We start from the raw sequence: 21,756 nt of genomic DNA on the forward strand, positions 1-21,756 counted from the left end.
GTCAATGGGGCAAAAACAGTAAATAAAAACTGATGCTACACAAAAACTAAAAATGCATCAAAGCCAATGTTTTTACCAATCTTTGGCATGCCCAAGATTGTGAAAAAGGTAAAAAAAATCCAGTCCACAATCACTTTTTATATTGAAAATCTGTCAATTTGTGTGTTTTTCCCCCAAATCAGTGACACCACTTGTGAACTTGGCAATTAAAGAGTTAAAATCATGGAAATTTTGCAAACATTTGGTAGTTTTGATCAGTTCCGAGGTTGATTAACAGATTTATGCAAAAAAATAGAAAAAAATATTAATCGGATAAATTTTTACAGCCGTTTAATTTAGTGACCTTTTTTGCACACAAACAACCCGAAAGGGTAGTAAATTTGAATAACCCACAAGGGTTAATAAACCTTGACCTTGCTTCACCATCACTGTGAAGTCATCAACATACATACAAACAATGCAATAAATCTGCATTAACATCTATACCTATTCTTAACACGTAAAATATTAATATAAATGATAGAATTTAATTAAAAGATAGCAATTAAGTATAAATAATGTTCCCTTAAACCAGCAATAAACAAAGTGAATATGAATGTGATCTCAAATCTCAACGACTCCAGTTTTGACACATGTTACCTTATCAGTACCCACAACACTTAATATCTTGAACGGTTATGCAACTGGCTCATATATTCCAGACAAAAACGACGTTTTTTGGCATCACCAGATCTCAAATCGTGGGTCTCTGTAGAGGATCTCACTGAATTGAATTGTGTTGTTGAAGAGCCTACAGAGATACAAACACAAGATTATATCAGCTACAACCACAACACACAATCACTAACATAAAAACAAAATCCTTAGAAAACATCCTAAAAAGTACAGACTTTTGACTTGTAATATACACAAAGCTGCGTAGTACTGTAACCGATTACAGAGAATTTAATAATTTCATTTTCCTCATTTATTTTCAGTCTGCGTGCTATACAAACATATCATACTTCATATAAGTGTGATATATGAAGCTCACACACACACACCTTACTGTCTTTATGTTACTGTATTGAGAGACAATATTGTACATTTTCTCCGCCCCTTCATCAGTGATGTTATTGCCACTAAAACTATAGAACAGACAAAAATCATCAGGAACACAATAAATATTACAGGACACTCAATGTATAATGTTGACAATCTCTCTCTGTCTGTCTTTCACTCACTCAATGATTTCTGCTTTGTGAAGGTTTGGCAGCAGGAGATCCAGACTCTGATCAGTTAGATGACACTGACTGAGATCCAGTTCTGTCAGACCTTCAGAATGATCCAGAACCAGCGCCAGTCCTCTACAGACCTGCAGGTCCAGCTGAGTCTGACTGAGATCCACTTCTGCACCCAGAGCCTGAGAAAGAGATTCAGCTTCCCCAGAACCCACATGAGAGAGAAACTGAAGCAGCATCCATTTATCACAGCTGAAAGAGAGACAGAGATGTGTTATTTGTGTATGTTTAGATGTGTATTTGTGCTTGTGTATGAATGATATGTGTTGATGTTTCCTCACTGGAGTTTAACAGAGTGTAAAACTGAGAAGAGTTGATGGATTCCAGCTGTATTAATCTCACAGTCGTGTAGACTCAGCTGTGTGAGTGTTTGTGTATCTTTATAAGCTCTCTGAATGACTGCAGATATCAAACGGCAGTCTTCAGCAGTCAGTTGTAGAGTCTGTGTGTCTTCTGTCAGGTCCAGTGCTGAATCACAGGTGAAGTCCAGTTTGTGCTGCAGGGCAGAGAGCAAAACCACTGACGCCTCCTGCTGGACATCAGATGAACTGCAGCAGTGAATCATTCTCAATAACAGCCGTCTGTCAACACTGAAAACAAACAACAACTCAATTACAACAACTTCTGGTAATATCAGAATCACTTCATTTATTAATATTTTAACAATAACATTTACATAGAGAGAGGACCTAAGGCAGGAGACGTGACTGAAGAGAGTCTGAATGCTCTCTAGCTCCTCCTCTGGTATGGAGGTCCACATCATGTTGAGTGTAACTGCAGTGCAGTGTTGCAGTATAAAGCGCAGGGCTGCGCAGTTGACAGAGTCCAGCGATCTGCTCTGCAGGTTAATGCAGTTCTTCACTGAACTCAACAGACTGAACACAAACACTGAAGATCTCGACTCATAGATCTCTCGAATTAAACACAACATGAAGGTGGAGCTCATCCTGTAAACACACAAACATTTGATCATTTATTATAAATCAGATTAAATGTGTAAATACTATTTAAATATTTTGAGAGCACATTAAGGTGTTTGGCTTTTCTGTAATCTGAAGATTTAGTGTGTTGTTTACCGCTGAAAGTGAATCTTGTTGAGAAATGGCAGTATTTCTCTGATGTTGAGTGTTGTGTCTCTTTCTTTAAGGTTAAGAGTGATTGATAAAATTTCACACTGCAGGAAATAGTGAAGTTTTTCCCAGCTGAAGGAACAGGAAGTCAAATCTCCGCCCACTTTCTGTAGGAAGCACCGAGTCACTTCCTCTTCTTGAGCTTCATACACACATTCAGCCAGCGTCTGGAGAATCTCTTCAGAGAGTCTAAACACACACAGAGTTTTATTTGTGGCTGAGCTAGAGAAGTCTTGTTCCTCTGAGAGAGATGGCTTCAGGTTTGACAGTGAAAGTGAGTTTGTCAGCTGACAGATGTAAGACTTCACCCACAAACCTGCAGGTGCTGCTGGGTAATTTTCCATCCAGACTGAGATTGAAGTCCAGAGCCTGAAACAGTGACATCACCAGATCTGGATTCTCTCTGAACTGAACCAGTTTAACCAGACTTAACACACAGCGCTTATCACCACTGAAAAACACAAGACTTGATTAAAACAAACAGATAAATAAACAACTAAACATCACCAATGAACCACAATCACTTCAGACAATAAAACACATTTATGCAGTACTGACCTCAGTTGTGAGATGTATGGCAGACAGTAAAGTAAACTCATCACTTGACTCTCTTCATCTGTGCAGTCTATCAGCTCTACTGGTTTCTTCTCTGTTTGAAGCTTCAGCACTTCTAGGAGGATGGAGGTCTTTCTCTTTGAAAGATTTATGATCCAGACATCAGGTGACTGATAAACTGACTGTAATGCTGGAAGTAAACTCCTGCCTGTTTGACTCTCATAGTCCTTCACATGTGAGCAAAGATCCAGCAGAAAATTACTCTGAGCATCATCATTAATCCGTTCATGAGGAAAAGATCTGTATGTGCAGACTGATGTCAACAGTTTCAGCATCTGATCTCGTGTGTCTCTTTCAGTCTTTGCTGCTTTAATGAAGAGATTTGACACAAATGCTGCAGCATCACTGATATAATAATGATTCAATCTGTTTATAAACAACAAATAAAAAACATGCATGAATGCATTATAAAAATTCTGGACAGGTACAATATTTTGCAAAGCATCTGCATTTTATGTTGTCAGGTCACTTATTTGTTTATTACTCTTGAGGTGGTACTAAAAAATGAATAAAACTGGCATTATTAACTCAACATAATGTTGTTCAAAATAATTTGCTTTTCAGTCTTTAGTGAAATGAAAGAGTAATTTTAAAAGAATATTGAAATGTGTCTTTTTAATAGAGTGAAAGTGAATGCTAACACTCTTCAGTCGCCAACATTCAGTTTATAAATATTTTGTGTGGTGGAAAGTACAGTATGAATGTTCACATAAAAAACGAATCAAACCTAAAGTTCATCAGATTACCTCAGATGTGAGATGTATGGCAGACAGTGAAGTAAACTCATCACTTGACTCTCTTCATCTGTGCAGTCTATCAGCTTTACTGGTTTCTTCTCTGTTTGAAGCTTCAGCACTTCTAGGAGGATGGAGGTCTTTCTCTTTGAGAGATTTATGATCCAGACATCAGGTGACTGATAAACTGACTGTAATGCTGGAAGTAAACTCCTGCCTGTTTGACTCTCATAGTCCTTCACATGTGAGTAAAGATCCAGCAGGAAATCACTCTGTTTTATTTTAATATAATCACCATCATCATCATGTTCCTCGTGATAAGGGAAGGTTTTGTAACTGCACACAGATGACAGCTGAGTAATGAAATTTGTTCCTGTATTGATGTCATTATTTACAGCTGCATCACATATCCTCAGCAGAAACTTCACTGCAGACATTCGTTGTGTCTCATTATAACTTTCCTCAAACCTGATGAAATACAGACAACCAAACAACTCATTTATTTGTGATAACACACAGCATGCAGGCAATTATACAGTTTAGCAAATAACAGCAACACATACAGTAGGGGACAAAAGTGATGTTTGCACAATATTTACATTTAATGACCTTGCAAGTTTGATTTAACTATCCAAATATAAAAGAAACTCAGCTTAGGTTTTGTCAGTGTCCTGTGTTCATCGTCCTCACTTGTGTGTTGGTTTGTAATCATCAGTCTTGTGTATTTATTTCCTGCCTTAATTTTAGTAAGTAGTCGGTTATCATGTCTTGTGTAAATGCTTGCCTGTTTATGTTTTGTGAACCCATGCCCATCATTGTTGTTATTCTCTGCCAGTCTTCTTGTTTATTGTTTTATTATTAGTGAATATAATTTCATTAAATGTTTCTCCTCGTCTTTCTCCGTACACATCTGTGACAGGTATTTAATAGTGCTGTGTTCAAAATATCGATACGACGATACATTGTCATGGACGCCTGACGATGCGCGCATCGATACAGCATCTTCCGTATCGATTCGGATGCACTTTTTAAAGTAACGTGACCAATCGCTGCTGATGCGTGATCTATATGGAAAGGACGGATGTGTCCCGCGGAGTACGTAGAGTTAAAGGTAGCGGGGTATACTTTCACTTTACGTGTCTCTCTCTCTCTCTCTCTCTCTCTCTCTCTCTCTCGCGTATTTAAAATCAATGAGTTCAGTATGAAAGCGAAGATATTTTAGCCTATACTTATTAGTCGCTCTCTTATAAAACAGTACTAATGCATTAGAGAAGAAACACGACAAAGATTTGCATGTGAAAAGAGTACAGTCTTGTTCAAAATAATAGCAGTACAATGTGACTAATCAGAATAATCAAGGTTTTTAGTATATTTTTTATTGCTACGTGGCAAACAAGTTACCAGTAGGTTCAGTAGATTCTCAGAAAACAAACAAGACCCAGCATTCATGATATGCACGCTCTTAAGGCTGTGCAATTGGGCAATTAGTTGAAAGGGGTGTGTTCAAAAAAATAGCAGTGTCTACCTTTGACTGTACAAACTCAAAACTATTTTGTACAAAAAAAATGTTTTCTGGGATTTAGCAATCCTGTGAATCACTAAACTAATATTTAGTTGTATGACCACAGTTTTTTAAAACTGCTTGACATCTGTGTGGCATGGAGTCAACCAACTTGTGGCACCTCTCAGCTGTTATTCCACTCCATGATTCTTTAACAACATTCCACAATTCATTCACATTTCTTGGTTTTGCTTCAGAAACAGCATTTTTGATATCACCCCACAAGTTCTCAATTGGATTAAGGTCTGGAGATTGGGCTGGCCACTCCATAACATTAATTTTGTTGGTTTGGAACCAAGACTTTGCCCGTTTACTAGTGTGTTTTGGGTCATTGTCTTGTTGAAACAACCATTTCAAGGGCATGTCCTCTTCAGCATAGGGCAACATGACCTCTTCAAGTATTTTAACATATGCAAACTGATCCATGATCCCTGGTATGCGATAAATAGGCCCAACACCATAGTAGGAGAAACATGCCCATATCATGATGCTTGCACCTCCATGCTTCACTGTCTTCACTGTGTACTGTGGCTTGAATTCAGAGTTTGGGGGTCGTCTCACAAACTGCCTGTGGCCCTTGGACCCAAAAATAACAATTTTACTCTCATCAGTCCACAAAATGTTCCTCCATTTCTCTTTAGGCCAGTTGATGTGTTCTTTGGCAAATTGTAACCTCTTCTGCACATGCCTTTTTTTTAACAGAGGGACTTTGCGGGGGATTCTTGAAAATAGATTAGCTTCACACAGACGTCTTCTAACTGTCACAGTACTTACAGGTAACTCCAGACTGTCTTTGATCATCCTGGAGGTGATCATTGGCTGAGCCTTTGCCATTCTGGTTATTCTTCTATCCATTTTGATGGTTGTCTTCCGTTTTCTTCCACGTCTCTCTGGTTTTGCTCTCCATTTTAAGGCATTGGAGATCATTTTAGCTGAACAGCCTATCATTTTTTTGCACCTCTTTATAGGTTTTCCCCTCTCCAATCAACTTTTTAATCAAAGTACGCTGCTCTTCTGAACAATGTCTTGAACAACCCATTTTCTCAGCTTTCAAATGCATGTTCAACAAGTGTTGGCTTCATCCTTAAATAGGGGCCACCTGATTTGGGGAATTCATGCCAAAGTTTTCTCAGTGTGGCAGGCGAACGCTTGAGTCTGCCGAATGGAGGTCTCTGATCACCATTCTCTTTCCAGTGTATGACAGTACTAAGACAAAAGTCAGCCTTTTGCTGAGCTTGTAATTCAACCAAATCAACTGATAATGTTGGACTTGTGTCAGGAAGAACACCATAACACTTTGGTACTTCAGCAAAAGAGACCCTTTCAGCAGCGGTATGGCTGGAAATTACACACTGCACTGCCTTTGTTTCAGTCACAGGCGAGTTAGGGCGCCGCGACAAAGAATCAGCATTACTATGCTGCTTTCCTTCTCTATGAAGTATGGTATAGTCATAAACCTGTAGCTCGAGTATCCAACGGGCCCGTCTACCTGTTGGATCAGTATCAACTGAGGCAGTCTTCAAGTTCAACAGGGGTTTGTGGTCGGTAATTAGCTTAAAAGGAATTCCTGACAAGAAATGTTTAAAATGTTGGATAGACCACACCACAGCCCACAGCTCACGGTCATAAGTTGACCATTTCTTTTCAGAAGTGGTAAGAGCATGACTGGCATAAGCAATTACGCGCTCTTTTTGGTCCTGAATCTGAGCGAGCACTGAACCTACACAATCCTGTGAAGCATCCGTGTACAGTAGAAAAGGCTGTGTGAATATAGGGTGAGCTACAATGGGAGGACTAGTGAGGGCGTGTTTCAGTGACCTAAACGCTTCCTCACATTCACTCGACCATTTGAAGACAGCACCTTTTTGGGTTAGAGCATGAAGGGGTGCAGCCACCACAGCAAAATTCTTCACAAACTTCCTGTAATAGGAGCACAAACAAACAAATGCTCTCACCTCTGTCACAGTTCTGGGAGTAGGCCACGACCGGACCTTTTCCAGGTTCCTTTCATCTGGCCGAAGACCTTGGCGACATACAACATGACCTAAATATGAGACTTCACTGCAAGCAAAGTGACATTTGCTACCCTTCAATTTTAGACCTGCTGAACGAAAACGGCTGAAAACCTCCTCAAGACCACTAAGATGTTCACTGAAAGTTCGACTGAACACAAGTACATCATCAAGGTAAACCAGACAAAGCTTCCAAAGAAGTCCACGTAGCACCAACTCCATTAGACGTTGGAAAGTTGGAGGGGCATTCGTTAGACCCATTGGCAAAACTTTGAACTGATATAAACCACTACCTGTGTTGAACGCAGTTTTCTCCCTATCATTAGGATCTAGCTCAACCTGCCAGTATCCACTGGACAAATCCATTGTGCTAAACCAACATGCACCTGACAGGCTGTCTAAAACATCAGATGGTCGAGGTAAGGGGTATGTGTCTTTTACAGTGACTGCATTAAGCTTCCGGAAATCAATGCAAAACCTATAACTGCCATCTCTTTTCTTTACTAAGACGACAGGCGAAGCCCAGGGACTACAACTTTCCTCAATAACATCATGGGAAAGGAGCTGCTGAACTTGCTTGTCTATCTCAGCTCGAATGGATGGTGATGTTCTGTAAGCCCTCTGCCTGATGGGCTGAGCACCTTCAGTACGGATGGTATGCTTAACCAAATTAGTGCGACCATAATCATGCTCATTTGCACTAAAGACATCTGAATATTTCGAAATCAGAGTCTCCAGCTGAATCTGTTGTTCCCTATCCAACGTAGAGCGACTGAGGTCTAGCTTAGGTTTTGGACAGGGCTCACTTTGTGTCTGTATCTGAGCTACTGTGGGTTCAGGCATTGTGTATTCTTCACCCGGTTGCGTGACTAAGGAATGAAACTCACCTAGCCTTGTGCCACAGGGAACGTGACAATCTTCACATGTGAGATTCATTGCTCGAACGCAAGTCACACCTGCTTTTACAGCAGTTACAGTACGTGCCACATAAAGACCTGGTACTGTCTGCGTGTCAGGGTCTAAAAGGCCAACGTAATTGTATGTGAACTCTGTTTCACCACTTTTAGGTTGAATTTTTGCCAAAACATTCATCTGTGACCTGGCAGGGATCAGAATGGGCTCCAAAGTAACAGCACTACTCTTAAGAGGGACAATGTCATGTGAACACAAAAGAGGAACAGTCCAGTTCCACAATTTTAAATGATTCTCTCTGAGGTCAATTATAGCATGATGTCTGTTAAGAAAATCCCAACCAAGGATAACTGGCTGTGTAGCATTTCTTACTACCTGAACATCATGTGAGAACACTTCCTCACCCAGCCTAATAGTTATGGGCAACATACCAAGAGTGTCAAGATAATCACCAGTGACTGATTTTGCCAAAAGAAAAGATTTCTGAATAGGCTTCGACATGAGAGAGGGAACTGACATTCTTAATGTTTCACTGATCAAAGAAATTTCTGAACCTGTGTCTACAAAAGCTTGCACAGCAATGTTCTCAATAACAGCAAAAACATAAGGTGTAGGAATAGCATGAGTTACTTCAGTGCTCTTGGGCCTGGTCATAGACTCAGCAGATACCTGGCCCATGGTACCTGCTACCAGTCGTTTCCCTGAAGATCTGCATCCCCGTCAACGAAACTGACATGATGATCACCAGTAGAGGGCAGGCGGTCACTAGAAGATCTTTGACCATATTTTTCATTGGAAAATTTGTTGGAAGACGACCCTGTTGCATGACGATCCTGACGGTGTGAAGTGTTATGTAAGTGACGATCTCGATGATCAGACGTTGGGCTGGCATAACGATCACGATGATACAAAGAAGAGCTGTCATGCTGGTTATAATGAAGCGAAGCAGGGCTGGCATGAAGATCTCGATGACGTTGCGATGGACTAACATGACGATCTCGGTAGTGAGGAGATGGGCTTACATGACGATCTCGGTAGTGAGGAGATGGACTGACATGACGATCTCGGTAGTGTGACGATGGGCTTACATGACGATCGCTGTAGTGTGAAGATGGACTGACATGACGATCTCTGTAGTGTGAAGATGGACTGACATGACGATCTCTGTATCCCATTTGTCTGTCATCTCGGTGGTTGGAGGAGTAAGGCTCACCTTGACGATGTGGAGACGATGCAGGCGACGATGGATATCTCCTTGGATGTAAGTAACGACACTCGTCTCTACCACATTCAGGTGAGTGGCCTCTCTGTCTGAAGGAAGCATGTTGAAAACTGTGATCATGTTGTCTCTTTATCTGACTGACTTCCAACCTGAGAGTCTTAACATCTGCTGTTAGCTGTTTTACTGCAGACATTAGTTCAGAAGAATTTTCTGAGGCTGGCACTGTTTTTGTAGACACCATTGCAGAAAGGGATTCACCGCTGGGCAAAGTTGAAGGCACATGTGATGTCTGAGCTGAAATGTGGCTGTGAGAAACAGGAGCGAGTTTAAAAACTTCTTGTGCTCTATAATTCCCTCTCAAGCACAGGCAGACACAAGTGGTTTCCTTTTACTGGTTTTAATGAAATCTTCTCCAAGTCAAACCGTGAAAACTAATAAAACACATAATCCCATGTTAACTTAACATACACAACAGTGAAATAACACAGATAGACAATAAAATACAGACAGAAAACTTACCTCGTTGGCTGCATGCTACGAAAGAAAATCATCTTGATGCCTTCTTATCTTCAACATTTCTTTAACTGTTCACTTAAAGTGTGACCTTAAACTCATCAGCAACGCATGCCATGCTTGCATGCTTCTGGCTTGTTCTTTGTTTCACTCGCATTTTAGCAGCTTAGCGGAGGTTTCAAAATAAAAGTCTCTTCCGGCTTACCAAATATATATCAACATAAATTACAAACAAAACACATGACATTTTGCTTGGAGAACCGGGTCAAGACCAGCAATGAATCAAGATTCACCATAATTAGGAAAAGCTTCAAAAACAAGTCTTGTGATCTCAGCAGCAAATACTTCCAAAGGTTTTTTGGGCATACGTGGTCTGGCATTCACAAAAGTTTGAAAATGCAGAATAAACTGTTTCCGTCCAAAAACATCATTCAATGCAGTAACACACTGTTCATAGTTTTGCTGCGTTTCTGGCGACAGGGAGAGCCAGTAAGCTAAAGCATCCCCACTCAATCTAGTAGGCAAAATAGCAGCTAGATTTTGTGTCTGTCCATCAGCACAGGCCTTAACAGCAAGCTCCAATCGGGCTTTCCATAATGAAAAACTGTCTTTATCCTTACCGTCCCCATGAAAACACGGTGGAAGATTGACTTTGAAGTGCAGCACCTTTGTTGTGTGATTAGTTGAAGAAGCGTTTTCTGCATGACGATCTGTAGTGTTTACTTCATCGTCATCACTCTCATCCGGATACGAAGCTCGCATGGAGCGCACGTGAGACTCGGTAGCAGGCGCGGAGCTATGTGCGGGCCTGGACGGGCCTGGGCCCGCCAAGATTGACAGCTGGCCCGCCCAATCAGAAATGTAAAAAAATACTACTCTGTATAGTTAGACATGGATACTACTTCATATGGTGTATTTTATCTATTGCATGTTATGTTAAAAACAGTAAAAGTATAAGTAAGCCTGATAACTATTTAAAAACTATTATAAAGAAGTTGAATGTTGCGTTACATTATGGTTCTAATGAGAAAAATATTCCCGAGCAGCTTTCAGCCATGATCACTTTGAGAACTTTTTTTGCAAGCAAGTGGAAAACGTATTTTGAATAACAACACGTTATGTGCTGCGCGCTTTCCTCTCAATAACATAAACACACAACAAATATGACAGCGGGGTAAAAAATAGAAAGAAAAGAATTGATCACAGTGATGTTGTTTGATATAGCCTACCAGCTCTCTCTCAGCACTATAAGTCACGCCACGTTTATTGCTACACTTTATACAATATAGCCTATTGCTTTTAAAGCAACACTAAAGAACTCTGGCTCTTTGCTCCCCCTACAGGTTGGAAGCGTAATTGTTCATTACCACTGTCGTAAATACTGCAGCATAGCTGGCTCTGATTGGACTGTAGGTCTGCCGTAAAGCAAGTTTTTGTAGTTTTCACTCGAACTACAGGACCACTACCCGACGGTTGGAAACTTCTTTAGTGCGGTTTTGGCCGATAGAGGGCTGCAAAGCGAATGTGAAAGTGCCATTCACCCTGTTTTGTGTGGATGAACCACTGAAACTTTTTTGGAAACGTTATTTTAAGGTAAAAAAAACTCTTTGGTGTTGCTTTAAGCAAGAAATAGCCTATAATAACAACCTATAAGCCTACTGTGTAATTGAGACATTAATTTAAGAAATGCATTAAAAGCAGAAAGACGTAGGCTGCGGAAATATAGTGGGTTCACTTCAATCCACACCACAGACGTTCTTGGTTTGCTTCTTATTTATTAAATCGAGGCAATTGTTTGATTAAACATTGATTAATATTAAGATACAATTTATACAAAACGAAATTCACTTTAAAGAAAGTCTTTCTACAAAACAAACCTATGCAGGGCTCGTAAAATCGCTACCCCGACGTCCCGGGGCTATATGGCGAAATCCTGTCGGGCTACAAAAATGTATTTGCGCCCTGTCCGTCGGGCGGAGGAAAAATATTGTAATGTGTTTGCATTCTCTCAGATTTAGTTAGGTAATTATATTGTATGTAATTCGGTGTCATCTTGTTAGTCATTACTATCCCCACTAACAAGTGAAATTGTCATAAAATGAAGTGAAAGCATAATTAAACCCATTATTCCTTTAATATTCACGTCTGATATGCGCGCTCCTCGGCTCCGCTCTTCACGAGTAGGCTACCCGCTTGCTCTTATGCTCATCAAAAAGTATATTAAATGTTTATTTGTTTGTCATTTCGTTTAACCTCAGAGTCAAACATTATTCTAGCAATTCCCTTTTTCTTTCTTGATTTAGTAAGTTAACTTAAATATGTGAGAACGCAAATATATTTTTAGTGATTTGCATGAAGAGAATATGATGTTAGAAGCTTTATTTTAAGCAACTTTAATAGGCTATTTTAAAAAGTATTAGGTTTTTTTGTGTTCATTTATATTTCTTGTCACTGTGTGCAGGTTCTTTTTTGTAGGCTATGACAGCCCAATATTTTTTTTTACCAAAAAGGCTTAATTAATGTCACGTTGCATTACAATCTAAAGTATATCAATAATGTCAAAAATGTGACGTGCAGTTCGGGTGTGTGTGTGTATGCTGTTTAAATTAGTGTTCTCACCAATACGCTTGTGATTCCTGAAGTTTTGACGAATTTTATAGACTTCTTATAGTTTCTTATTCAAAAGTGACAACCATAGATTCAGGCCCACCCGGACTTAATCCATGCCCACCCATATGTCACGTTCTGCATCCGCCACTGCTCGGTAGACATGTTTACGTGAGTTTAGGCACTGTTAAACGTAGTATACAGCGGCGATAACATCGTTTTAAACAGACCAAATCTCTCAGCAATATCTCACCACCATGCGTCGCGTTGAATAAAAGAAATGTGTCGTTTTAGTTGAACGCTACTGCCGTGAAACTTCCAGAAACTCTTGAACTTCGATCCGCTGCCACCAGTCTGTAACCCTTATTTTCTGTTGTAATACTCCAGTCTCTTCGGCGTGGATAAACATAAATAAAACACGGGTTACACCGGTAATAATTCACGTTTCATGTTTATTCGGAAGCATCGGCAGAGAAGCATGAACAGCTGCCTAACGCACGCACTCTACAAACTTTCCGCTCTCTCTCTTTGTTTACACATGCGCACTTCCCTTAAAGGGGCAGATGCACCAAAAAGTATTACATAGAAATATATGCACAAGGCATATGAAAACATTTCTAAACAACTCTTAGTGTTTGAACATAAGTTCTTTTCCCTTTTTGTTTTTATAAATCATAAATCAAAATAATAAAATAAAATAATTATTTAACAAATTCAAGGTTACAAAAACATAAGTTAAGTATTAACTCTGAGATTTTAAGAATTTCTAAGAGTTAAACCAAAAGCTAATAAATGAATGGCAAAAAGACAACTGTTACAACACTGCTTATTCAATGTACATTAAACAATAATAGTAATAATGTTTTGCTTTATTTTCCAGCAGGCCCGTTGACATGAAGCTCTACTGGGGCACGGATTACTAAACTGTGCCCTCAGTTTTTGCAATCCGTACCCACGAATTTATAAACCGTGCGCACGCTTTTGCAATCCGTTCTCACAGTTTTGCATTGCCTACTGGATTAGCCCCTCCCTCATTTTAGAAATCGCTTTGTTGCTTTTATTCATGCTTTCCAAGCTTGCTATTAATGTTTGATATTCTCAGAAATTAATAAAGTTTTAACTGTGTTAAGCTGTTTTATATGATCCTAACTGGAAATGTGCTTTACGTAATATTTACAAAATGTTGGTATACCAACATGGCGGCGCGGTGGCTTCACAGTTGTGACGTCATGCGCAATCCAGTCATTTATATAGATCAGTGAATGTAACACACTTTCTGTGATATCTCAAAGCGGTCAAAAAGCTATGTGTGCTCCCCCTCCGTCAAGCAACACCTGGTAACCACATGAGCGTTCCTACCTATATTACGTGAACCCGGTTAGGTTAGAGCGACACCTATTGTCCCAATTAAAAACAAACAATAAAAGATAAAACCAGATGGCTCCTACATGTACTATGTACATTTTGGTAAGCCTTTTAAATTCATCCCAAAGCCAAAGGTGAGCTTCAGTTTACACTCCAAACGCAACTACACAAAACAACACATACAAAATTTTTCAAAGACATCAATTGTTCTCTGTCAGATATCACTGCTGTATACTACTCTATTTATAAAATTCATTTAAACAAACATTTATAATGTTTTATAATCATTTTGAGCATCAAGTGTATTTAGTGTAGTGTCTCATACCTCAGTTGTGAGATGTATGGCAGACATTGAAGTAAACTCATCACTTGACTCTCTTCATCTGTGCAGTCTATCAGCTCTACTGGTTTCTTCTCTGTTTGAAGCTTCAGCACTTCCAGGAGGATGGAGGTCTTTCTCTCTGAGAGAACTATGATCCAGACATCAGGTGCTGACTTTATATAAACTGACTGTAATGCTGGAAGTAAACTCCTGCCTGTTTGACTCTCATAGTCCTTCACATGTGAGCAAAGATCCAGCAGAAAATCACTCGGAGCATCATCATCATCATCATCATCATCAATCCATTCATAAGGAAAATATCTGTATGTGCAGACTGATGTCAACAGTTTCAGCATCTGATCTCCTGTATGTCTCTCAGTTTCTGCTGCTTTAATGAAGAGATTTAGCATAAATGTGGCTGCAACATGTGTGGGAAAAACGTTTATTCTGTTTGAAAGATTAAATAAGAAATATTAAAACATATCAAATATCTTTGCCATTCTTTAGAGGGAAACATCTTTATTTTTTGAATTTTAAGGTTTAACAATACTTCAGTTGTGAGATGTATGGCAGACAGTGAAGTAAACTCATCACTTGACTCTCTTCATCTGTGCAGACTATCAGCTTTACTGGTTTCTTCTCTGTTTGAAGCTTCAGCACTTCCAGGAGGATGGAGGTCTTTCTCTCTGAGAGATTTATGATCCAGACATCAGGTGACTGATAAACTGACTGTAATGCTGGAAGTAAACTCCTGCCTGTTTGACTCTCATAGTCCTTCACATGTGAACAAAGATCCAGCAGAAAATCACTCTGAGCATCATCATCAATCCATTCATAAGGAAAAGATCTGTATGTGCAGACTGATGTCAACAGTTTCAGCATCTGATATCCTGTATGTCTTTCAGTTTCTGCTGCTTTAATGAAGAGTTTTAGCATAAATGTGGCTGCAACATGTCTGTAAGAAATGTTTATTCTGTTTGAAAGATTAAATAAGAAATTTTAAAACATATCAAATATCTTTGCCATTCTTTAGAGGGAAACATCTTTATTTTTTGGATTTTAAGGTTTAACAATACCTCAGTTGTGAGATGTATGGCAGACATTGAAGTAAACTCATCACTTGACTCTCTTTATCTATCCAGTCCAGCTCTACTGGTTTCTTCTCTGTTTGAAGCTTCAGCACTTCCAGGAGGATGGAGGTCTTTCTCTTTGAGAGATTTATGATCCAGACATCAGGTGCTGACTGTATATAAACTGACTGTAATGCTGGAAGTAAACTCCTGCCTGTTTGAGTCTCATAGTCCTTCACATGTGAGCAAAGATCCAGCAGAAAATCACTCCGAGCATCATCATTAATCCGTTCATAAGGAAAAGATCTGTATGTGCAGACTGATGTCAACAGTTTCAGCATCTGATCTCCTGTGTGTGCCTCAGTTTCTGATGCTTTAATTAAGAGTTTCAACACAAATTTCATCACAGCGCTTGTATCATTATACTCAAATCTGTTTGAAAGTTAACATGGGAAATATTAAAACATATCACAATGTGTGTTACATTTTAAAATTGGTCAAATAAAAACAGTACCTCAGTTGTGAGATGTATGGCAGACAGTGAAGTAAACTCATCACTTGACTCTCTTCATCTCTGCAGTTTCTCAGCTTTACTGGTTTCTTCTCTGTTTGAAGCTTCAGCACTTCCAGGAGGATGGAGGTCTTTCTCTTTGAGAGATTTATGATCCAGACATCAGGTGCTGACTGTTTATAAACTGACTGTAATGCTGGAAGTAAACTCCTGCCTGTTTGGCTCTCATAGTCCTTCACATGTGAGCAAAGATCCAGCAGTGCTCTGTTCAGATCTTGTCTTTTATGTTTTTTTGGATCAAAGTAGGTGCAACAGCAAGATGTTGTAATTTCATCTTTCTGCTGTTTCTGTTTGCACTGTGATACTTTATGGAAGAACTGTAGTAAACATTTTATTTCCTTTAGTGGTTCATCACAAAGTTTAATTCTGTAACACAGAAATCAAATATAAGAACATGACATGCTTTTAAAGATGAGTACACAAAGTAATTTTGACAAGAAAAACCATGTGAATCAACATGATTTTTCCTCAGTACCTGATCTTTGGTGAGCAGGAGAGAATCATCTTCATTCCTGTGTCAGAGATGGTGCAGTCCTCCACATTCAGATAAACCTCTTTATCTCTGGATTGACTGATCACATAAGACAAAGCACAACACTGATGGGGGTCCAGATTCACATCAGGGTCCAGCTGATGGTTCATCTTCTCCAGGAACATTAAACAAGCTTTAGATGACTGAAGCTCATACAAACACTGACACACATAGAGAAGATCAATGTCTGTATCATCATTCTGAGGCTGAAGGAAAGTGTCCAAAAGTTTCTCAATCAACCAATCTGATGTTTTCTTCATCTGATCCTCTGAGAAAAGACTCTTGAGGAGTTTGATGTTATGTTCTCCCAGAAGTCCACAGAGGAAATGAAGAACATATCTCATGTGTTTATTCTCCTCAGTCTGACAGAGTTTCAGGACTTTTTCAATTTCATCTGGATTCACAAGAAGCCACAAAGCGGAGAAGAATTCCTGCATTGTGTTGTGAAGAAATGCACAGTATGTCACTGCAGATGTTGGACTGTCTCTTATTGTGATAGATTTCAGAAACGCAGAACAAATGTCTGTTTGATCACCGCTGATCTCTGGAAGGTTCAGGCTTTTCTGCTCAGTCGCACTGAATGAATTTTTCATCATGAGATAAAGCTGATCTTTGATCTCACTTATATATTGATCTATTTGTCCAAGTATTTTTCTCCCGTGTTTCTTCAAAGCATCACGGAAGATGTGGATGTACATTTCCGTCACTGTGTGTGAATGTTTGAGCTCAGTGTCATTTTTAAAGAGAAAGAAGACTGCAATCATGAACGCATACATTGGCACATAGCTAAGACTGAACAGCTCTTGATTGTTCAACACAACATTCAGAAGATCTGGATTATGACCCAACATCATCTGATAGTATTTTCTGATAGACTCTTCACTGAATCCCTGAACATAAACTTTCTTTGAGCGCCAGTCAGAATAAAGAGGATCATCTTCCAGCTCTGATCTGCATGTTATTATGATCTTTGCTTCAGGTAAAAGTTCACGGTTTATGATCTTCTTCAGGATGAAATGTTTGTGCACAGAACTGACGCCATCAAACACAATAACAACATTCTCACAGTTTTCTTCAATATCTTGAAATATTTCTCTTCTGTTTTTCTCCTTTGGTTTTAAATTCATGTCAAACAAAAATGATTCTAAGTTCACAAGGTTTGAACTGTGAGACAAAACACTTTCATCAAAGTAAAACATGTATTCTGGCTTTTTATCATCTTTATCTGTCCAAGTTTTCAATATCTGCTGGACAACTGTTGTCTTTCCTATTCCAGGTTTTCCAATCAGCAGGATGTTTTTGTTTTTCCACTTCAGCAGATCTTCGGGTGTAAGTGCTTCTTGTTTATCAGGGATGTAAGATGTTAGTTTTTTGGGACGCAGTTTACTAAATTTTTTGCACTTCATTTTTATTTTGCAGTGTGCAGTTTTCACCACAGCGTCTGTCTCTAGAACAAGAGGTACGTAACTGAAGTTTGCTTCTTTCTTGTTTTGTAGATATTTGCTGTTCTGTTGCCACTGTTTCTTCAGGATATCTTCTGCTTTCTTCTTAAGCTGTATCTGGTAGTTTTGACAGGGCTTTGTACCTAATATGACAAAGAAATGTAAAATATTTTTAAAACGTGTTTTTATCACTGTTTTTATAAAATATTTAAATTACAGGAAGAGTTACATTATATAATATCTTGACTCTGCCTAGCTTTATAATGGCATTAAATAGTGTCCAATTTGGGAAATTTTTTATTTGAGGGTGAAGTGTTCCTTTAATCTACTTACCAAGTAAATAGACAGTGTCTGCATCTTCCCTGAAGGAAAAACAACTTATCCAGTAATGTAAATCAGGATGTAGAGTCCTCCTCCGGGTGAAATCTAAAATCTTGAGTAATTCATAACTTGCCATTTCCCCTTTCTTAATGACTCTGTCCAGTATACATCTGGCTTTATCAAACTCTGTCCTCTCTGCTTTAACAGCATCAACATCATGGTCATTGAAAACCTTCTGCTGATAAAGATTCTCAATGATGAGAGGAAAATTTTGCATACGAGTCACCAGTTTACACCTGCATGTTCGCAGGTACTCAGCAGCAGATTGTTGTGCACAGGCCATGCTGCAGGTCTTTCCAGCCTGAAGTACAAAAGACATCAATAATAAACATATAACATTATTAAATATGTTATTCACACACACAACTTTCACATCCTCGCAAAATTAAACAAAAATTAAAGAGGCAGAGAGCATCCGCTTTAGTTTTATAAAAATCTAAAGTCTGCGCAGACACTGTGGGTTTGCATTATAAGTCAGGACTGATATGAAAACATTGTGCAGGACATTACACTTAAGATCAGTATGTTGTAAGTTAAGCATTGTCTCCTTAACGTTAATTTGCTAGCTAATTTGTGAAGTACATAACGTACTGTAAAGCTAATAAACAATGACTTCATACGTTTTCTTTTTCAAGGCCATAACGTTATTCTTGACCCTTTAAACTGCCAATAATTCAAGTTATATATATTTTGTTCTATTTGTGTTTTGAAGTTTCATAATAAGTGAGGTTTACTGTTTAGTGCACTGATCTCATACTCATTTAGAAAAATAAAGTGTATTGTTAAATCGCTAAACACCCAGCCTATATTACATATAATTACAGTACATGACAAATATAAGTGTATAATACTATAATACAATACTATAATATAATACTTCCCATTTGTGTGCCTTTTGACTGGTACTGTATATAGAATACAGTACAGTACTATAATATACTGTAGTATATATGTACTGTACTATACACAAAGAATATCGGCTGATATATCGGCATCAGACTTTTTACTCCTAATATAAGGGATGCACCGAATATTCGGCCAACGAAAATTTTTGGCCGAAAATGGCCAAAAAGACTTTTATCACCGAAACAATACGGACGAAATTTTGTGATGACGCAAATAGAAACTGCGACCTGCATGTGCTTGTCCGAAGCAAAATGTCTGCGGTGTGGAATTCAGGGTTATATGGGCTGCGTCCGAAAACTCTAAATTGCTGCCTTCTGAGGCAGCTTTCCAAGGCAGGAAGGCATCAAGGCATGTCCGAATTCAATGTTTGGTTTACTTCCTGTCTCCTGAGATACCTATGCGTCAACGTACATTAAGAATGTGATTGGTCGAGCCCGGTCGGGTTCGAAAAAATAAAATGGCGGCCAAGGACGCGACAGAACCACCAATTTAGTGTAAATAAGGGTAGATTTTGACTTTTTACACATTTTAATTGCATTTCTAGCGAGAAATTAGTATTGTAGTTTTCAGATATGTGATTAGTTATTAGAGAGGCGCGCTCTGTTTAAATTTCAAACACGCTGCCTTTGAAGTGTGTCCGAAAGTCTTTCTCTGAGCTGCCTTCATGCTTCCGAAGTCATTTCCTCATGAGGCAGCGAGGCAACGAGTCACTGCCTTGAGTTTTCAGACGCAGCGATAGTTTTCAAAAAATATTAGTTTTTATTTTAATTTAGTTTTGTAACATGTTATTTTATTTCAGTTTAGTTTTAGTTCTTTTAAGTGGTGCATAAATAGTTTTGATTTCGTTTTTATTTTTCAAAAATCATTACTTTTAGTTTTTATTTAGTTTTAGTATAGTTTTAGTCTTTAGCATAATATCATGGTTGTGTACATACACCTTGCCAAATCTGGTAATGTTAAAAATACGTTTTTTTTATTTAGTCCTGTCAATCAAAGGGCAGGACAAATACCACACCAACCAACACTCTAAATTCTGTTAGGTTATTTAAGCTGGGTATATATAATATAAATATATAAATAAAATACATAAAACCTGACAGAAAAGACAGAAAACGTGACGGTGGTGACACCTGACGGTGATGACAAAAACCTACTCTCCACATGAAATAGATGAGTTGTTCACATTAGCCATCTTGTTTCCCCTCTGTTGCTAGCTGCTTCAGACCTCTTCTTAAAAATGATACATTTATTTCATAATCTAATCTAATATTTTTTTATAAAAAGATGACAGTGCACGTGTTATGGTTGTCACAGCGGTGTCCAAAAATATGAACGCGTTTAAGAGAAAATAGCAAACATACAGGAGCTTGAGTGATCTTGAAGCATGCAGTAGAGCTGAAGGTTTGAAAATGGGGTCCTCAGGAATGCAGTTGACCCTGTAGTTGTCTTATTTTATTGCTTTTTATAAATATCTGACGATGGTGACGAATATGTGGGACACATTTTGAGCAATCACAAAATAATAGTAAATATTGTTCAAAACTCACTGTTTGTAGTTTTTAATACATATTAAAATGTACTCTTTCATGTGGTAAAAATATTATTCAATTAAATTATTACTATTGGATTTTCTTAATCAAGTTGAAATGATTATCTTTTAACCGAGGACAGCTGATTTTGTAGGCAATGGGCCAGCAAATAATCATTAAAGTAATAAAAAATAAACCTATAAAATAACCTTACATATGTGCAAAGGACCCCCTGATTATAACATTGATTCTTTTTCTTCATGAAAATGTTATTAATTTTCAACAGAATTTTCAAGAATCAGTGAATTGCAATCTGCGTTGGAAAACTATTGAAACACGAGGTCCAAATATGAAAGTAACTTTACCTCAGCACTGAAGAGCAAACGATCATTCGTCACATTTCGCTTTCACGATCACGCCAATCTTTTGATATCAACCAAGTGCGATTCTTACATAAAACTGCAGTTACTATGTTTTTAACTTTTTGAATGTTTGTTTTATTTAGTATTATAAATAATCCGCAGCATAGCTTCAAGTGGGAAAATGATGGGTAAAAACCTTCCGCTAACCTCCTTCCGCTCAGCTCATCTGTGAAAAACGGTTTCGTCGGACTTCATCACATTCAAATGTTGTTGGACTTGACATACAGCAGGTGGAGCTGTTGCTTCATAGATTATATGTGGTGCAGCATACGCATCTTGTAAAATAAACATTTTTGGAGACCAAGACGAGAGGAAACATCCTCACTTGCTAAAAATGACACTAAAGAAAAATCAATTTCTGTATAAACAATTAAATGCACCCAGAGTCTGTAATTGGACATAGATATAAAATATATATCAAGGTCAGACAAATAGCTGATTTCATAGATGCTATCATTTTAAATAATCAGGTACCAGATCATTTTTTGCCCTTAATACAGCTGCAAACTTTTTCACAATATATTCATACAATATTTGAATAGTGTAGTGTAATGTTGTACTATTCATCTATACGATCATCTTGGAGTAAAGAACTTGCTTCTTACTTTTCTCATAATTGTGGAGACTGTT

At 38.4% G+C, this 21,756-nt stretch overlaps 1 protein-coding gene across 5 annotated transcripts; it reads right to left on the reverse strand.

Annotated features, from left to right (window-relative positions):
- Positions 1 to 507: 507 nt before the first annotated feature.
- LOC129421410 (uncharacterized) lies at positions 508 to 21,613 on the reverse strand. Of its 5 annotated transcripts, none has more exons than XM_073865012.1 (13): positions 21,274 to 21,605; positions 18,222 to 18,570; positions 16,390 to 18,031; positions 15,858 to 16,280; positions 3,772 to 4,227; positions 2,969 to 3,391; positions 2,727 to 2,861; positions 2,357 to 2,599; positions 1,970 to 2,227; positions 1,562 to 1,870; positions 1,224 to 1,472; positions 1,044 to 1,127; positions 508 to 790 (listed from the first exon to the last, which is right to left on the reverse strand). In XM_073865012.1, exons 2-13 carry the CDS (start codon positions 18,550 to 18,552, stop codon positions 724 to 726), a joined length of 4,620 nt encoding a protein of 1,539 aa, XP_073721113.1. In that variant the 5' UTR covers positions 18,553 to 18,570; positions 21,274 to 21,605; the 3' UTR covers positions 508 to 723. The 5 variants fall into 5 exon arrangements, with proteins under 5 accessions (XP_073721113.1, XP_073721112.1, XP_073721114.1 ...); XM_073865011.1 differs by having other exon boundaries at positions 21,070 to 21,604; XM_073865013.1 differs by lacking the exon at positions 1,970 to 2,227 and having other exon boundaries at positions 21,070 to 21,613.
- Between the last annotated feature and the right edge of the window lie 143 nt (positions 21,614 to 21,756).

This window comes from Misgurnus anguillicaudatus, unplaced genomic scaffold (genome assembly GCF_027580225.2).
Source record: "Misgurnus anguillicaudatus unplaced genomic scaffold, ASM2758022v2 HiC_scaffold_29, whole genome shotgun sequence".
NCBI classification, from domain to species: domain Eukaryota; kingdom Metazoa; phylum Chordata; class Actinopteri; order Cypriniformes; family Cobitidae; genus Misgurnus; species Misgurnus anguillicaudatus.

Bases quoted from the DNA above. Each gene is read 5' to 3' on its own strand.
- LOC129421410 (XM_073865012.1), bottom strand. From the start codon at position 18,552: ATGGCCTGTGCACAACAATCTGCTGCTGAGTACCTGCGAACATGCAGG. The intron at 2,862-2,968 runs GTCAGTACTGCA...TGTGTTTTTCAG, and splicing joins CCATACATCTCACAACTGAG to TGGTGATAAGCGCTGTGTGT. The intron at 791-1,043 runs GTGTGTGTGTGT...GTATCTCTGTAG, and splicing joins AGTAACATAAAGACAGTAAG to GCTCTTCAACAACACAATTC.